Genomic DNA, 18,313 nt, shown 5'->3' on the forward strand with positions numbered 1-18,313 from the left:
AATAATACATCATTCATGAACTTGTCTGGAAAGAGACCAGTTCAAACTCATATGAGCGAGATGTGTCAACACCAATTAAAAGTGAGCATGATAAAATTGCTTGTCATGGTTCTTCTGCCGAGGTTGGTGTAGGGTACGGAAGGTGTAGAAACTTGCTCATTTTAGCATGTTAAGGGTATATAGGACTGAAGCGAGCCACCCGGTGGGCTTAGGTTGAGTTTGGAGGAGGAAACGCACCAAATGGTGGTGTGTTCTGGCCCTGGCCAACCTCCCCGTTGGCTGAATCATACCATTAATTAGCCAGGGTATTGGCAAGTTGATTATAGGATGGGCCTAAAAGGGGGTCATTTTCACACCTTTGCTGGGGCACGCATTGATAATTGGGAAGAAGACTAATGTCCAAGGAAGTATTGAACAATTCAATCACTGTGGCAGAGTTGTGACCAGACTCTCAAACACTCTGCTACATCTGCACTTAAAGAGATTGAAAGATGTGTTTATACTCTACTTGTTTAAAAACATACTGACTGACTAGGTTTTAAGTTCTACACAGATTTAAAGTGCTGTTTTTATCTGCGCTATCAAGAGAACATTGTTTATTTCACTATATTCTTTATTTTTGCTAATTTCCTGAATCAACTGACGTTTATTTTATTTTGATTATATTGTTGTGCACAGTTAAGTACATTCCTATAGAAATTGTGCAATACAAATTTACAATTATTATGATTATATTATAACTACACTAAATAAACAACTTGCAAGCATATCTTCTCCTGTAACACACATGTAGTGTATATGATAATCCACAGTGGCATGTTTTCTTCTGAAAAGGGATAATATATATATATCTCATTTCATCATTTTGGTTCGCAACCACAAAAGCAATCACTTGCCAAATTGTCTTACACATCTCAAATTGCCAAAAACCATACTCAAAACTAGAAATGTCGCTATGGCGACTGGTATGCCTCCGCCATAATGCATGGTTTTCCTAATAGGTCTATAGCACATGTGGACAATGTGTGATTACATTTTCACAAAATTGGCAAAATATTAAAATGACAAGTTTGTCACAAATGTGTTATATGCTTACCTTCCTTGACCTAGGTTTAATTGGATGAATAGGAGAGCATGTATTTGGAGATTTAAGAACTTTAACTTGACTTTGATCCATTCATAAGTTTATGCACTGAGTAATTTTCAAGGTATGGAGAAAAAGTGCAATTTCTGTATTGAATAGTAAATTGTTGCCATTTTCATCTGGCCTTTGACCCTAAAATTCATATTAAGATAATCACTGTCAGGCAGAACATGCATAAATAAGTTTCAAGATAACTTGAACCATTTCCTAGATAGTATTATGGAGGAAACAGTTAGTTCAGCACTTTCACTTGATCTTTGACCTTTGAGGCAAAAAGGAAAAAGAAAAGAAACTTAACAGAGAATCTCTATTGGGTTATACATGCATACACCAAGTGTAAAAAAGAATAATCCTGCTGGCATTGCATAAATATGAGGGAAATAGTAAAATTTTGAAGTGTTGCCCTTGACCTTTGACCCCTGACCTTTGACCCCATGAACCCTAAATTCTCTAGATAATCACTGCCAGTCGGTACATGTATGACTATGTTCCATGAAGATACCTTAAACAATTTCCAAGGTACAGAGAAAAAAGTGAAATTTTAATATTTTTACTTGACCTTTTGACCTTTGACCCTTGACCTCATGACCCAAACTTTCACCAGAGAATCTTAATTGGGTAATACATGTATACACTAAGTTTCAAGAAAATCTCTTCAGGCATTCAATAGATATGGTGGAAATAGTGAAATTTTATGTATTTGACCCTGACCTTTTCGACCTTGAGCATGTGCACCCAAAAGTTGATAGACACAACTTCACCCCCTAATACACATACATGCCAAGTTTCATTAGGATACCTCTAAAGGTTTTATAGTTACGCTTGCCACAAAATTCATTACGGACGGACGGAAGAACGGACGGACACCCCGAAAACATAATGCCTCCGGCACCACTTCGTGGCGGAGGCATAAAAATATATTGTGTATCCAGTAGGGCACCCACTGATTCTACCTGTGATTTCTACATTGATGCTGAAGATGGGACTGATGTAACTTTATTTGAAAATTTGTGGAAAAGCTGCATATGAATGAACTCATGATCTATAATTTCATAATGAAGATAAAACAAATCCCTGAAGTTTGGTTGTCTTCAAACTCTTGTCTTTTTTTTTTCCTCTGGTATCCAGAGTCATGAAAAATATTGCATGATTGTGGATGTCCATATACTGTACTTGTACACACACAAAAAAAAAAAATACAACACACATATACCGATGAGTCAAAAAAAAATTAACACTTTCATCACTACTGGTGACTTGTTTGGATACAGTATCGATGGCAGTCTGGGATGTGTGGCCCAAGAGGCTTCAATGTTGGATTTAAAGAGATCTGAGGGAAAGCTTGACACATTTCCTCATGATTCATGGTGAAGGTCTGAATAATTTTTGGAGGATTTGGAAAATAATGCAAGACTCAAGAGACTCATTGCATCGAACAAGAAAATCACTGTAGAAAAACCTCAACTAAATCTATGCCACGCAGGAAATCTGAACTGGGTTATCACAAGGAGATATCAATAATCATATTTAATGAGGGCAACATGGAAATCACATTCTGGAGTTGATTTGTTGACATGTCATGGGAAGAATAATTCCCTGCCATCTGTCAACGGGAGAAACGAGACGGATATTGTGGGAAGACTGCACATATCATGAAATCAAATGTTCCCTTCTGTCCTGATTGAAAACCCAGCACGAAATAATTCGAGTGGGCGAGAGGAGGGGGGAGAGAGGAAACAGTCCAAATAGGGCCTCAAAATGACAAGATATGTGAATGATCTGGGAAAGTTTCTACAAGACTGGGTAGACCCGAAGCACAGATGAGAGAGAATATCCCTGATTTGAGACACAACACTACTACTTACAGTTTTTGTAGCACCTTCTTGACTGATAAAGCTAAAAATCATGTAAGACATTGGACCGACTGATGCTAATGTAGGGGTGCGTTCAAGCGCTCTCCTAAAGCGAACTGTGCCGTACCGTACCCGCGCCAGAGGAGCACTCGAACGCTCCTACAGTGTACCGTACCGTACTGAACCGAGCCAAAAGTGGACCACTTCCCGATGTGCTCCAAAAGCGTACCAAAGCGTACCAAAAGTTCAATGTAAAGCATGCGCGTATCATGCGCATACGTCATAATGGAAAGACATCATTCTCTTTGTTCGGGACAGCTGTAAGTAGTTCAAGCGCCAGGTGGATGACATTCTTGCTACAAACAAGCGTGACCTTTTCTAAAAATAACTTGTGAGGTAAGCTTTCTCGACAGAGCGCTCGAACGCTCCAAAACTGGCACAGTTCGGTACGGTACGCATTGGTTCAGTTTGCTTTGGTTCGCTTTAGAGCACTCAAACGCACCCCTAGGTCTGCGCAATGTCACACAAGGTGACCTGTATGGCATCTTGGAGGTGACATCTTCACTGCAGCAAAAGTAACCCCCTAACCATGAAGTATCAACTATCATTTAGACATGCTACTAATTTGCAGGAAATTTTCCCCCAAATGCGGAAACTTGCCATTAACTCGGTCATTGCTACAGGTCAGTTAATACTTCCTTCTTATTTGATTACAATGATCATTAAGGTCTCTTGACTTTTATTTCATTTTCTTCAATCACTTTGAAAATCTTTGAATCAACTTTCAATGTTAGATTTTTCTCTTTTGACGGAGATGGCATAAAAAATGGCATGAAATATGAATACGTACAAATAAGATACCTACTTTTGTGTACCCAAGCGGTGAGGGATGTTGCTTGGCTGGCCATTTTATGAGATTGTAATCACACAAAAAAAGCTCGAGGGCAGTTAACATTCCTTTAAGTTGGCATATAAAGTTATAATGCTGCTTGTGGCCAAAAACGATTTGCTCCCATACTGTCAATTTCACAAAATTCTCTCATAAAAAAGAATTTTTGACATTTTGTGCCATGCCTTCTCTAAGCCAATAGTAATGACTACAACTACAATGGCTACCACCAAAGCTACATTGTACTCAAACTGCTACCATTGTTCTCATACAGTATGAGGATATTATTGCAGCAATCTCTTACCATAAAAGCTCTGAGTGTTCAAACACGTGGATAGTCACTCAATTGCTTGATTTTCTAATGAAATTTAATGAATTCTGACAAAAATGATCATATTCTTCAAAGGATGGATCACAGAAACACTAACGTGTATTTCAAATGCTACTTGTCTAGTTTCAGCTACAAAGATTGTGACTGCTCAGCTTGAACACTTGCAGTAGGAGTGAGAGAGAGAGAGACAAGAAAAATATGATCATCTTTAAAAATGGTAAACTTGGAGATATATAAAGAGCAAGAGGAAATACACAATTGTGGTGCTCATGGTTATGTAACAACCTCGCAGAAGGGGTAGGAAGCCGTAGGGCCTGACTTGAGGGTGGCTGATAATTGGAATGGTCAGCTGTGCTTGGTCAGATGATTGCCATTTCTCTCCATCTCTTGTGGTCACTTGTATTTTTTGTTTAATCCTAATCTTATTGCATCATGACTGATATGAAAGTGAACATTGGACAAAGCAACATCATCTGTATTAAAAACGAAAAAAAAAAAATGTGTCACAATTTTTTTTACAGATTTTTTTTTTCATATTTCTCTGCACCCATCAATGAAAATGAGTCTGGCATTGTTTAATTCACAGTAATATGACAAATGATATCTGTTTGATGCTAAACAATTTCTAGTCATTTTTTCATGAGAAAAGGGCTTTCATCTCATCAAGTAATTCTTTAGATATCGCAACTTTTGGCATCATGGAAAAAAAAATACGTAGAAAAAAGGCTCAATTCTACTTGACAAATAATAGCTAGTAGAGTAAAATTGAGGAGACACAAAGTAAAGTAAAATTTCCAAGAAAAAGAAATTATGATTAACATATATCACAACAGGGAGGGGTGTTTTATAAAGCTGCTCTTAAAGTTACAAACAACTTCAAGAATGACTGGTGATCAGTTCTTGTGCTGAATTATGGAAATTCTGATACATAAGTATAGCACATCAGAACTGATAACAGGTTGTTCTTAAGTCATTTGTGACTTTAAAGGTCCACTTTACCTTTGGGAGCAGTGATTTAAAAAATGTTCAAGATATCAAAATTGATGCATATGTGTGGGTCTTTTGTATCACAAAACATCCTACAATATAAAATTTTTGCAATAAAGCCTAAAATATAAGGAGATATCATTGTTTTTCTCAATAAATAATAAATGTGGATGGTTTAGTCTGGAAACATTTTTATTATAACTATTGCTCACATTAAACAACACTTAACATCAATTATTCGGATTCAATTTTTTTACAGTGGTTGTTTCTATCTCTAATTCACATTTTACAGTTATTTTAAAGCACTAATGCTGGGTTTTTGTTTCATCTGCAAATGGTAAACTATGCCTTTAACCCTTTCTGTGCCACGGAGTCCAATATGCACAAATTTCACAAACAAACCAATGGACAGGTTAATGTGGCACACAGAGAATTAAGAACAGCTTTATGAAACAGGACTCTGGTTTCATTCTCCACCTACCAATGCAAGTGAATCCGTCCCCTATGTACCCCGGCTGGCAGGTACAGCGGTAGCTGTCTGGTGTGTTGGTGCAGAGGGCCTCTGGATGACAATCATGGAGTCCCAGAAAACATTCATCTAGGCAGTGAGAAAACATGTTCAAAAGATGTATATGAAATATCAAAACTGACTACAAGCAAAAGCCAGATTTGCATTAGTTTTGCAGAGCTTGCATTTTCTATTTTATCTATTGTCCCTCTTTATCAAATAAGACTGAGAATAGTATAAAAATAAAGATACAAATTGCTTTTGCAGCAAAGATATGCTAATATAGTGCCTTCCCTTTCATTATCACAATCATTATTCAAATCTGATGTACTGATTAAAGTATGGGCAACTACATGAAGTCATATTTCTCAATGTGACATGAAGGCTATTACATTTGTACCCTGGATCATCATTTAAAAAAAAAAAAAAAAAAAAGATCAAGAACTCTTATGTTCAAGTTCACAAGAATGACTAAAATCACACAACACACACACACACACACACACACACAACACTCATATATGAAATTGTCCACGGCTGACTGTCTATCCATCTATCTGTATGCATACATATTAAAGAGTATACATATATTTTTATGTATGCCTGCATATATGAACAAAACACCTACTAAAAGAAAAAAAAAAGTTCAGCAGAAGCTGTAAAATACCACTCAAGATGCCCTATAAATTTTGGCATGTGATATGCAACTTCTGATCTTTTACAACAGCTACACCTACATTTGCTCATAAATTGTCTTCCTTGAAGTGATCGGAACACTGAATCATGTAGGTCAGCTGTATTTTTGTTCCCTTGGAATACCTTTGAACAAAAGCATCATTGAGCTACAGCCAAAAAATCTGCAGGGGGTAAGGTAGTAGCCACACGGAAATAAATAGGTCATGGCAAAAACAAAACAAAAAAACTTTGCAGGCATTCCTTATTCAATCCCCCAGAAATAGTTGACCTACAAAAACTGGGAGCAGTATACTGAAATTAGTCAATAGTACAATGAACATGCGATTTTAAGCCTTTCTATGTTAAAAAAAAAAGGGAAATTCCTCATCTTTGATGCTGTAAGTAACCTTGAGGCTAATCCCCTCCTTGATATTCACATTTCCACATGTGAAGAGGAATGATCTCTCATTAAGCTTTGTCCCCATAATGTGATGATCATTTAATCATTACCACAAATGTCACAGCCTAAAGACATTCATTCATTGATATAAGCTGACTTTTCCAACCAGTGTGACTGTGGTTAGAATGGGAAATTCTGATTCAAATGGTATTACAATAAGCAAAAGCACGCAAACATCACGAACTGCAGCAAAGATTAAAAAATACCACACAAATATGATAATTGAATGAAGTTGCATTAGTTGCAAAGAATGTAAAGAAATTAACACAGAATGTTGCAAATTATGTTCTGCCAAATTGAGCATCTCCATATAGTTAATAAAAGTGACATTCCGTCTTACCTGATTTTTCCAAATGACTTCTCCAAACTCTTTTCTTTTCTAGATTTGATAAGCCCAGATAGATATCCAACATGCAATGACTGACATCTCAAAAATTTCACTCAAAATGTGACTTTGCCCATTTGAAAAGATTCAACAAAAATCTTTCCAGTCAAGGAATAATCCAACAGTACTTGAAACAAGCGCAAACTTCAGGCACGCTGAAAAAAAGTGATATCCAAAACAAATAAACTCAAAAGCAGAATGTTGCTTGAAGTTGGAGGAAGTGTGAAGTGTTAAGGAATCCGGCTAGCCCAAGAGTCTAGTGTCTGCGGCAGACAGGGAGAAAGAAAATGTTTACTGCTTGCACCAGAGCGATCGAGGAAACAAGCAACTGGACAGCAGAGGAGCAGCAAATACAGAAACAAGAAACCGAGTGAGTAACGCTCGGCCCGATGACGACAGCAACAGACACCCACGGGCTAGCAGAGGACGTTTGCCTCGGAGTGCACACTCTCTACGCTCCCTCCAGCGATGATGCGACTCATCACTTCGCGGAGACTACCTCATGGTGACACCTTTTTCACTGAAGGCATGAACAACTTTCTGAGATCTTAAAGCCAGCCAGCATATTTTGTTTCTTTCAGCCCACAGTCTTTCTTAAGTATGTTGCCACTACTTCTTTTCAAGCTGGAGACATTAGTTGAAGCACTATGATTCCTACAAGAACTGAAAATAAACCTCCTTTTCAGTTATTCTCATATCAAATGTGCTTCCCTTGAATGCAAAATGTGTATATATTTTTTTTTTTGTTTATTTTGCTCTGATTCTGGTATCATCATCATAGGCCATGATCTCTTCCTGATCCAATTTTTTTTTTGTCCTTTATTTAAGAATAAAAAATGGGCATTAATGACATCAAAGCCCACTTTTATAGATCTATGTTGTCACTAAACTCTGAAAATAGTTTTAGGGTAATCAAACATCCAGTAAGACCAGAAACCCATGAACACTGGTGCAGCTAGTGTTTTAATATCAATTCATTTCCATATTTCTTAAGGAAAATACATCTATTATAACAAGATAGGATGAAATGCACTGGTAACCAGCTTGGACGTACAACAAAATATTGCCAACATACAATACACCATTCAATCTATCAAATTTTAAATCTAAGTGAAAATACAACAGAAATATGGTTAAATACATGCTTGCTATTTTAAAGCAAAGGGTATCCAATTGCACATAAATGTGCATGGTATCCAGTTTTGTTCTTTTTATTGAAAAAAAAAGTAAGATTCTATTCAAAGTAAGAAATGAGGCATCAAAAAGGGGTTTGGACAGGAGACTAACCCCATGACTTGGTGAACTAATGGTGTAACTACCTCCTCCATGCTCATTGGCTCAGGCAGTCACAGGCAGTGACAAATTACTTCATCAGCAACACACACTTCCTAGCCTGCCATATCACCCTCCCTCCCAACATATGTACATTGTACATCCCCCTGACTTCCCTCACCTTATTCTCTATATAGTCACCCTCTCTTCCTTCCCTACCCATCACTACATACAGCATATGCACATACATACAATTTACTATATTGTTATTAATACTGTACACATCAATAATACCCTCTTTATGAATTTTATATATCAATAACTCTCTTAACTTTGAATGTGCACATTATATAAATTCATTCCATACACCTTGAAAAAAAAATGAATCAAATATCCACAACTTTTCTTACTGATGCATAAACACACTCAACCTATAAATACATCACTACTTCATTTCAGTGAATTGTGCATGTTTCTGTTTCTTTCTTTTTTTTTCCTCCCTCTTTTTAAAGACTTACTCAAAGTACCACTTTAAAGGTATATGACAATGTTTTTCTGTTTCAGTGCATAAGAGGGGAAATGGATTCATGAAATCTAATGATAAGATGTATTTTAATACTTCTGATGAATTAGTCAGGCAATATCAAACCTCAATCATACAATCAAAAAGTTTTGATGGCGTCTAAAAAAAAAGAAAATGAATAAATACAAGGGCATGTAAATGTAATGTCACCAATCATATGACTTAGCTCTCATTTCTGCGCTGAGGTGAACACTAAGATCTCGGTTTATAATGATCTCCTAATGACCTGAATAATTCCTATCTCATCCAGAGAGGAAACACATGACTCTACACATTTTTACTTGACTCAGAATGATGGATCTATGGTAATCATTCATCCTCCTGGATGTGTATATTACAATTCTGTTCAGGAACTAGCTCCTTAATATAGCAGTGATTGTTAAAGGGATGGTATAGAATTGGTGGAGATGAGGATTGGGCTTTTAACTTTATGCGACATACTATAGGAAACCACTCATGAAATAGTACAGAGCATACCATTCTAAGAGGAATTCAAAGTTTAATTGATGAAAAACGGTTTTGGAATGGCTGAGACATCTAAAAACAAAGTAAAACAAAGTCATTATAATAAAAGGTGGGTCCCACGTTTTATCAAGATTGCTCTGTTTTGGATATGTCAGCCATTTGAAAACCAATTTTCATCAAATAAACAGTGAGTTCCTCTTGGAATTGTATGCTCTTTCACATTTCATAAGAGGTTTCTCTTTATCTCACAAATAATGATGATAATAATAATAATAGTAATAATAGAAACATGAAATTAGGTCTTAACCAAAACTGTATGATCCCTTTAAACATGCTGTATGGAAAAAGAGGACGATCAGTATCCTCCCAAGCTCCTGGTTTTACAACAGTTTATGAACGACATGAGAGTGAGCAATGTCCTCAATAGATAGCTCACCCATTTTTAAAATATTAAAGGATAAATTCACCTTCACATACATGTGGATTGAGAGAATGCAGCAATTTTAGTTGAACACATTAGTGAAAGTCTGAGGAAAATGGGACAATCTGTTCAAACGTTATAGATTTATAAAGTTTCTGTGCAGTCACTGCTGGATGAGCAGACTATTAGCGTATGATGTCACATTCGTAGAACAATGTAAGAAAAATATAAAGAGAATCACACGAAATTTCATTTTTTTTTAAAGTAGACATTCCATCAACTTATTACTGAAATATGCTAAAGGGTAATACTATTCCCCTGCCCCTGAAAGAGGTAAGTCAATTGCTCTTTTAGTATGTGAGAAAAGTGAAAATATGTTGAATTTTCTTTACATTTTCTTCATACTGTTCTACGCATATGACATCACAAGCTGTAGTTGTCTTCTTGTCTAGCAATGGTGGCATTGAAACTTTAAAAATTCATAACTTTTGTACAGATTGTTGGATTTTCCTCAAACTTTCTCTGATGTGTTCGATTACTATATTGCTGCATTCTCTTAGTCCTTATGTATATGTAGGTGAGCTTGTCCTTTAACGTTGATCAAAATCAGAAGATGATACTGGCATGTCACATGATCATCAAACAAAGAATTAAAAAAAAACAATAAATCTTGAAGCTCACTGTCAGAGGCACACAAGGAGATTCATATCTTTAAAATGTGTCAGCCATAAACTTTAGATATCACTAATGTACTATGGTATAAATTGATATTTTAGAAGAAAAAAAAAATCTAATATTCCCACTCTTTTGAAAGACACAAAAACTTGCAATGAATAGTTTTCAAAATTAGTGTAACTCTCATGTCACTTTTTTATGCAAGTAAGATTTTTTATGAGGTTGGTAAAAATAGATAGATGAATATATAGGCAGTTAAATAGATAAATAAGAAGTATTTCTTTTAATAGTGACTATCATATTATTAGCACATGCTATCTTTATAACTACTTCTCTTATATTTAAAAGAAACTTGATACCAAGACAAAAGGTTCATTTACAACTAACAGTTTTAAAAAGATAGTATTAACATTTACATTGTTGATGTTTTTGTTGTTGATTTTCAACAGGGCGTTGTTTGAATTACTACACAATAAGCCCTCTACAAGCAAATTTTGGGCAAGTGCCACCCAGTCCTAGCAAACAGGAGATATTACGTTATCACTTGAAGGACCACAGAAAACAAGATATACTCAGTAGAAAACAGGGATAACTGTTTCAATAACATGTCTCAATCATGTAAATAGAACCTGAATAATTCAGGAAAGAAATTCAGTAAAAATTGTTGTTTTCCTTGAAGAAATATTGTGTTGGTCTGAAAAGGGAATTAGATTTGACATCTGCATGCAACGGAGCAAGAACATGCTGTGGACTCTAATTGGAGGAAACACGGCATCTGAATTCAACTCCCAGAGCTCCTGCTATTACACTGACTGACCCTCCACATCTGGATGTGAACCAATCACAAATAACATGTAGAAACAGAATAGTCTTTGCTGAATGTTGAAATCTTTTATAAAATTAAAGCTGAAATCAAAACCCCTGAGCAAACATTCTTCCAACCCCCACAAAAACAAACAAACAAACAACAAACACACAAATACAAATATAGATGCATGTATATGACATACCCACCACACATTAAGTTCATTTCACAACTCTGTGAAAACTGCAAAAGAAAGTCACTTTAGGACCAAGATTTTGATAACTTTTGTTTTTGGATCAACAGAAATTCTCTTGAGATTAAGATTCCACATCTGCACTTCTGCAACAACAAAAAAGAAACAAAAGAAGAAAGACTTGAACTCTCAAGTTTCAATTATAGTAGTTACCGTGGTGACAATCAACAGTTCCGGTTTGTTATTCTAAAGGCTTTTTAATCCGACAGTAAAATAAGGTTCATTATTCTGAAGGTTCATTATTCCAATGGTTCATTTTAGGATTAAAGAACTTTTGAATAATGGACACCACCCTAATCTACACCCAGATGCTAAAAGCAGATTGGCTGCTGAATAGTCACTTGATATGGTGGCTTTACTTTTTTACGTGTAATGAGGTAGTTATTACCTCTGCCAAGGGAGGAGGTTATGTTTTCGTTACCGTTGGTTTGTTTGTTTGTTTGTTTGTTAGTTAGTTAGTTTGTCCGTGTGCAAAGTAAGTCAAAAATTAGTTAACAGATTTAGATGAAACTTACAGGAAAGGTTGAGAATGACAAACGATTACATTTTGGTAGTGATCCGACAATTTTGGGGGAATTCATGAAGGATTTTTTTATATTTTGGCAGGTAGGGTCAATGAACTTGGGAGTTCAGGCTGCGCGTATTTGAGGTTTGCATGCGCGCACTAAAGTGCGTGCTCTAGTTTCTGCTAGGGCGAGGTGCGCCATGCAGCTGAGGGTTTATGACGTAATAAAGGCTTCTATATTGGGAAATTGGGCGACTTTCAGCACACAATGCTATATGAAAAGTATGTATGGGTGGAAATCACAGATATATCTATGGAAGAACAAGATCAGTGGTGGAAATGAGCTGCATGCTTGGCGGAGGTCTGCACTCTCAAAGTGCTTCTCTAGTTTTAAATGTTGTGCTGTTCTGAACCTAATAAGTACCACCTGCATGCTCTGCACAGGAATGAGGCAAAAACTCTATGACTAATGTATTTGTTGATCACGAATGAATTCTGAGATATGGGCATGACCTAAAATGTAAGCTGGGGAAGTCAGAAATTAAGAATCATCAGTCCCAAGATATCTCAGACACAATTTCTTCTTTAATTCTTTATTGTTCTAGTCCCTTTACTCTGTTTGGGTTGTGAAGAACAAATGTCTTCAGTTTGCAATTTTCCAAGAGAACTGGAAATCTTTGCTAACTCAATAAGTGTAGCCTCTCATCGAGGACATAGATTCAAGCTGAGAATGAGCAATCCCCGAATCGATCGATTCCCCCCCCCCAAAAAAAAAGAAAGCTGATTTATCTCTTCTCTCCTAAATTTGACGGCGCAACGGTGGAAATCCCCACCATCCTCTCAATTGTGACATGTCCTCTCTCTTTGTGTCGCTTGTTGGGACTTGATATATAAGGCCATTAATTTATCAGCCGTAATTGTGACTTCCCCCTGAAAGGACCCTGTGAATTGTCACTTGTTCTCTTTGGGGAAACGGAAGAGAAGAGCCCCCAAGTACTCATATCAACCTATTTTCCATCCTATTCCCAGAGAAGTTCTGATTTCATGAGTATCTTGATTTTAAAAGAATGGCCTTTTTTAATGGTAACAGTCGTAAAAAAAAATAAAATAAAAGAGAGATTCCACAAATTTCGGAGAATCAGTAATCTTGCAAACTGACAGCAAGTATAGAAAAAGGAATCAAAGCGGATTGTTTTTGACAGAGATCACGTGTTGGCCAAAAAACAACATCAATGAAAAAAATTTGAATCACCTGCAAAATTGAATGAGTAGGTGATAGAAAGTATTTTAATACCATTCTTGCATCCCTTTCAGTTTGTATTTATTCAAATATGAAAGTATCAAAGAGAAGTAAGCTATCCTTAACAAAGCCAGTATGCATGGAGCTAACACACTTTGTCCTTTCAAGTAGTAGTGGCAAGTATAAGATCGATATGACTGAATGGCAGGGAGACCTCAACAATCATGAGCTAACTGTTGCTTGTCATAGGTCTATATAGCCCTATCATCCTATTGACATCTTTAGATACATCTTCAGTGCTTTGCACTGTGAAATAGTGTAGGTAAGGAGAGATTTGGTGGGTAAAACAAATGGATCCTGAAAGGATGAGTCCCTTGGAATTGATGACTTTGAAAGGATTTTACTATATTTCATCAATTCCATCCAGATGGATCTCTCTAATGTGGAATCTTTAATTCTTTATGTGCCATGGTGTAAACCCACATTTTGCTACATTATAGTGAGACAGCAATGTAGTCATATTTAGAGAAAACATTCTATTTTTTACATCTATGTAACTTTTACAGATTTTTGTTTTTCCTGCAAATGTGATGAGCAAAGTTATAGAGACAATGCCAAGCTTTGCTTTGATGTAAATTGCATGACAAATCTATGATTGTTTTTCTTTCAAAGGACAGTAGAAACATTACTGTAGAGACATGACTTTTGTACACAAAACAGTGACAGAAATGTATGATTTATTTGTAAATCCAGTACTGAAAACCACTTGACCCCCAATCACCATATAAAATGTAAGCTTACATGTGACAAGAACAAAGCACCAGAAACACTTTCATTGTCCTGTGGCATTTGGCAATTCATTGATCAGTTTGGGGAGGGTTTGTGCGTTTGAGCAGAGCATGCATGCTTGGCACGCCGTCGACTGAGTCTGGCATGTGAACATGGCACATAGAGAGTTAATATAAGCATATATTGTAAAAACAGATCATTACTTTTGAAGACTTGTAATGAAAATAAAGCAAATTAAGAATCTGATCTGTGGATACAAGTAAATTACAATAAAATCTTCCAAGGGGCTTTTTAGGCAGAACAGGAAGACAAGCGAGAGAGATCAAGAGAGATAAACAGACAGCAGGCACCCAGCTATCATTGATATGGTTAACTTGGTCGGGAAGTCATCAATTGGCTTTGTAAACTCTGAACGGGTCCTGGCGAGTGAAAGTCACAAATCTTCATGCTGAGGCAGAAGACCTGGTGCAGGGATCAGTGAGGGAACACCAGTGTGTCATCATCATGGATAATCCAAACCCAATCAATGCCAAAGGCACTGCATGCTGTTCCATAGATAGGCACTGGAATTTTGAAAAGGTGGTGCTGTAAGGATTAAAGCTTGCTGCAACTTTCAGAGTTAAGTACAGACTTGAGACACTCTGCTTCATTTTTCCTCTCTCTCTCTCTCTCTTTTAATCAGATTAAAAACCAGACACTAAACAAACCTTCCATCCCCCCCCCCAAAAAAAATAAGCATATCTATAAGTGTTGATTACATTTATTACGCCTGTTATGAATTCAGATATTAGTTATTCACATGATAACGACTGTAGTCTGTTCATCTATTTGTTTGGGAATTTGATCGGACACAAACTATAACCGAGTTTGTTTGCTTGGTTGTAAAAAGCTAATGAGACAGGGTAATACAGTTTAATTCTCAATCACTTATCAACGACTCTGGATGATCCTTGCACATCATTTATATACATGTATAAGCAATTCTTTACCAGGCACTTGCTTGTGAATCTATTTCATTGCAAGATCTGGACTAAAAAGGGGTGATAAACATGCCAAGAGGGAATAATGATTGTAAGAGAGTAATTATTAACCATTAACACCTTGCAAACCCTTCACACTTACCTCAGTTTTCACATACATGCACAACACAGATTCATACACGTGTGTCTGGCCCCCCGTGCCTGTGCCTAGAATTCATATATGTGATAATTATAAACTTGGGACAGAAGCAGAAGGTAACAGGTGCTAATCCATAACCCCAATCCTTCATCTTCCCCTAATCCTTGCTTCTGGAAGGAGGGAGCAGCTAGTGGATGAGGGACAGGGGTTAAAAAGAAAAGAGAGAGAGAGAGAGAGAGAAGACGGTATTGCCAAAAATGTGTATGAAAACTTTGACGGGTTACAACAGTGATGAACTACAATGTTGTGTGATCTGAGGGGCTGTTAAAGTTTGCGGGGCACCTTGGCTTGTAGGGTTTCACAGAAGCTTAAGAAACTAGAAAAGTTATTAAAGAGAATTGTCTTTCTACCAATGAGAGCAGACTGAGTGACTCGGCACTAAATACATCATCCAGGCATTTGAGAAGGCCTATTTGGGAAAGTCCACCATGAAGATTAGTTTGTGTAAATAAAAGTAGATCAATTATAAGAACTGGACAATGACAGTTGGAGTAAATTCTGACCAATGTTACAATCTCTTTCTTATCTTAAGGTTGACATCAATCAAGCACAAATTGCCAACTCTGTGATGCAGCTTGGGAGCTCACCACCTATTTGTCATGTGCATAAAATTCAATAAAATCTCTGTTTTCTGCATTGATGTTCATGGTATATGATTATTTTGGGCATGCAGGGGTTGTAAAGAAAAATATCGACATAGATTGTATTAAAGGTGCAAGCATGATTGGAAACTTACTTCATAAAAGAATACAGATTTATTTTATGGTACAGAGAGAATGGGGGGAGGGGGTGACCAAACATTTGACATCACAGCATTGGCAATTTGTGTTTGATAGATGACAACTTCGAAAACTCACAATTTTGTCAGTTTTTATCAAATTTGCTCAAACTTTCATTTAACGGTTCTTCAGATTTTTCTGCCTTTATTAGCACATGCAAAGCTTTTTTCCCTTCTTTATTAAAAGAGTTTATGGAATTAAAAAAAATGAACATCTTTTTGGGCAGAATCATAATTTCATGGAAATTCTCACTCTGCATGAGGACAAATCATACAACATCACTATCCCTAAATCAGTCAGCTTTTTTTTCATGGATAGTATGGTCTTGTGGCAAGAATTTTTGTTTGGAGTTTCACCATAATCTCTTAAAACAAAACTTACCCAGATTTGAAAGCTTATGGGTAAAAATACTATTAGACTAAATTCATATGATTAATTCTTATGACTTCTTTAGATGAAAGGAAAAAAATACTGAACATTTTTTATTACAGTTTGACAGTCAATTTTGAAAACTGAAAACAATGTCAACATTATCAAATATTTGCAAATGTTGTTTGTTTTTCAAATATAATTCATTTACTGAACAAACATTTGTCAGGCATTGTTATTGTGGTCAAGTTACTTCTAATTCATGATCAGCCCCTTTAAGTTAAAGCAAAGAGTACTGCATTGTACTTCCAGCAGAGGGGCTCGCATTCGATGTCAAGGATGTAATTAAGTGAGTCAAGTTTGGAGATGTCAAGAACAATTTTAGCATTTTGAGGGACAGGCCAGCATTAAAGGGCATGTAGCGTCAGCTTGTGGTTTGGCGGTGATCTAGCGCAGCCCCTTGGCAGCGTCCAGTAAACACTATTAGGTCCCATTGTTCCGCTAATTATACAAAACTTGCCTTTTGTCGGTGAAGAGTGGCCTTGATATAAAGATCCACTTCAACACCTGAGGCAGTTACTTTAAGCCAATCATAATTCAACCTTTTGCCTTAAAACACGATGTAAAAGTGGAAGTTTTTGCACATTTCGTGCAACCAGAAACCAGCATGGAAACAAAACCATGCCAGTATTTTTTGCTTGCTTTATGTTCCAGTAGTTCATGTCTTGATTGTGTAGAAATGACAAACCTGCGAAACTTATCTTATGCAGCCGTGCACGAAAAATTACTCATGCAGAAAATATCCACTTTTGCAGTATATTATTGATCCATTTAATGGTTCCATCCAAGGAGGAGATAGAGGCAGAAAACAAAACAAAAAATCTTTCTATGCCAATCTTGTGTCACTGGTTAATAGCTTCATGAGGGAGGTCAGAGTATTTATAAAAGTACCTAAGAGCAATTGTGTAGAGCAACGCTAATAAAGGCCCAATATGATCAAATAGTAATTAATTCGCACAGCACCTAATTTTGTCACTTCCTCAAGGGCAATTATGATTTTTTTTTTAAACAATGGAGATGTGCCAAATGTTCTTACTTGGAAAAATAGTGTCACAAAGAGTGTATTTTTGTGTATGTATATGTTAAGTATATGTCCCTTTAATGCAAAGAAAGACAAATTATTATATACGGTGATAATCCACATCACAATCAAGGTGCTATTAGAATTTCAGCATTTTACATATTTCACGGTGTATTTTTCCAAGTAATGTACAGTCGCAAGTGTAAATCATATATAGCAGGTGATGATGTCAGTCTCATGATTTTTCCATTCTCTTGCATTAATATCTCCACTGAAATTACTTTATTAGTTGACATGAATTTCAAAGAAAAAAATTGGAAAAAGTTCACACTGAACATCAAAATGTTTATAGAGTTGTAAAAATATATAGCAGTAACAATATTCTGCAGGGCATGGGGCCGCAGTTGCTGAAATATTGACCAAAACACCATATATGTGGAATTCAATCACCCAACCAACAGGAAAAAAAAAAAAAAAAAATCAGAGGCAACAATGTCATCACTTCATCTAATTTGCATATGTGGTTGCCAATAAAAATTATCATTGTTTCATGAAATCGTAATACATTCAAGGTTCCATAAGTTTTCTCCATTTCTTTGATTATTAGTGAAACCTCCATGATTCTGTTGATTTTAATCCAAATACACTGCTCTTGTTAAAATCAA

At 36.3% G+C, this 18,313-nt stretch overlaps 1 protein-coding gene across 1 annotated transcript in view; it reads right to left on the reverse strand.

The window, feature by feature from the left end:
• The window catches only part of LOC140228754 (prolow-density lipoprotein receptor-related protein 1-like), a 67,193-nt gene that overhangs the window by 22,368 nt on the left and 26,512 nt on the right, over positions 1 to 18,313 (reverse strand). Inside the window, exon 13 of the mRNA XM_072309030.1 lies at positions 5,686 to 5,802. Within this exon, the coding sequence (XP_072165131.1) occupies positions 5,686 to 5,802 (117 nt within the window). The remainder of the gene's footprint in view (positions 1 to 5,685; positions 5,803 to 18,313) is intronic.

Source organism: Diadema setosum, chromosome 5, assembly GCF_964275005.1.
Source record: "Diadema setosum chromosome 5, eeDiaSeto1, whole genome shotgun sequence".
NCBI lineage: Eukaryota > Metazoa > Echinodermata > Echinoidea > Diadematoida > Diadematidae > Diadema > Diadema setosum.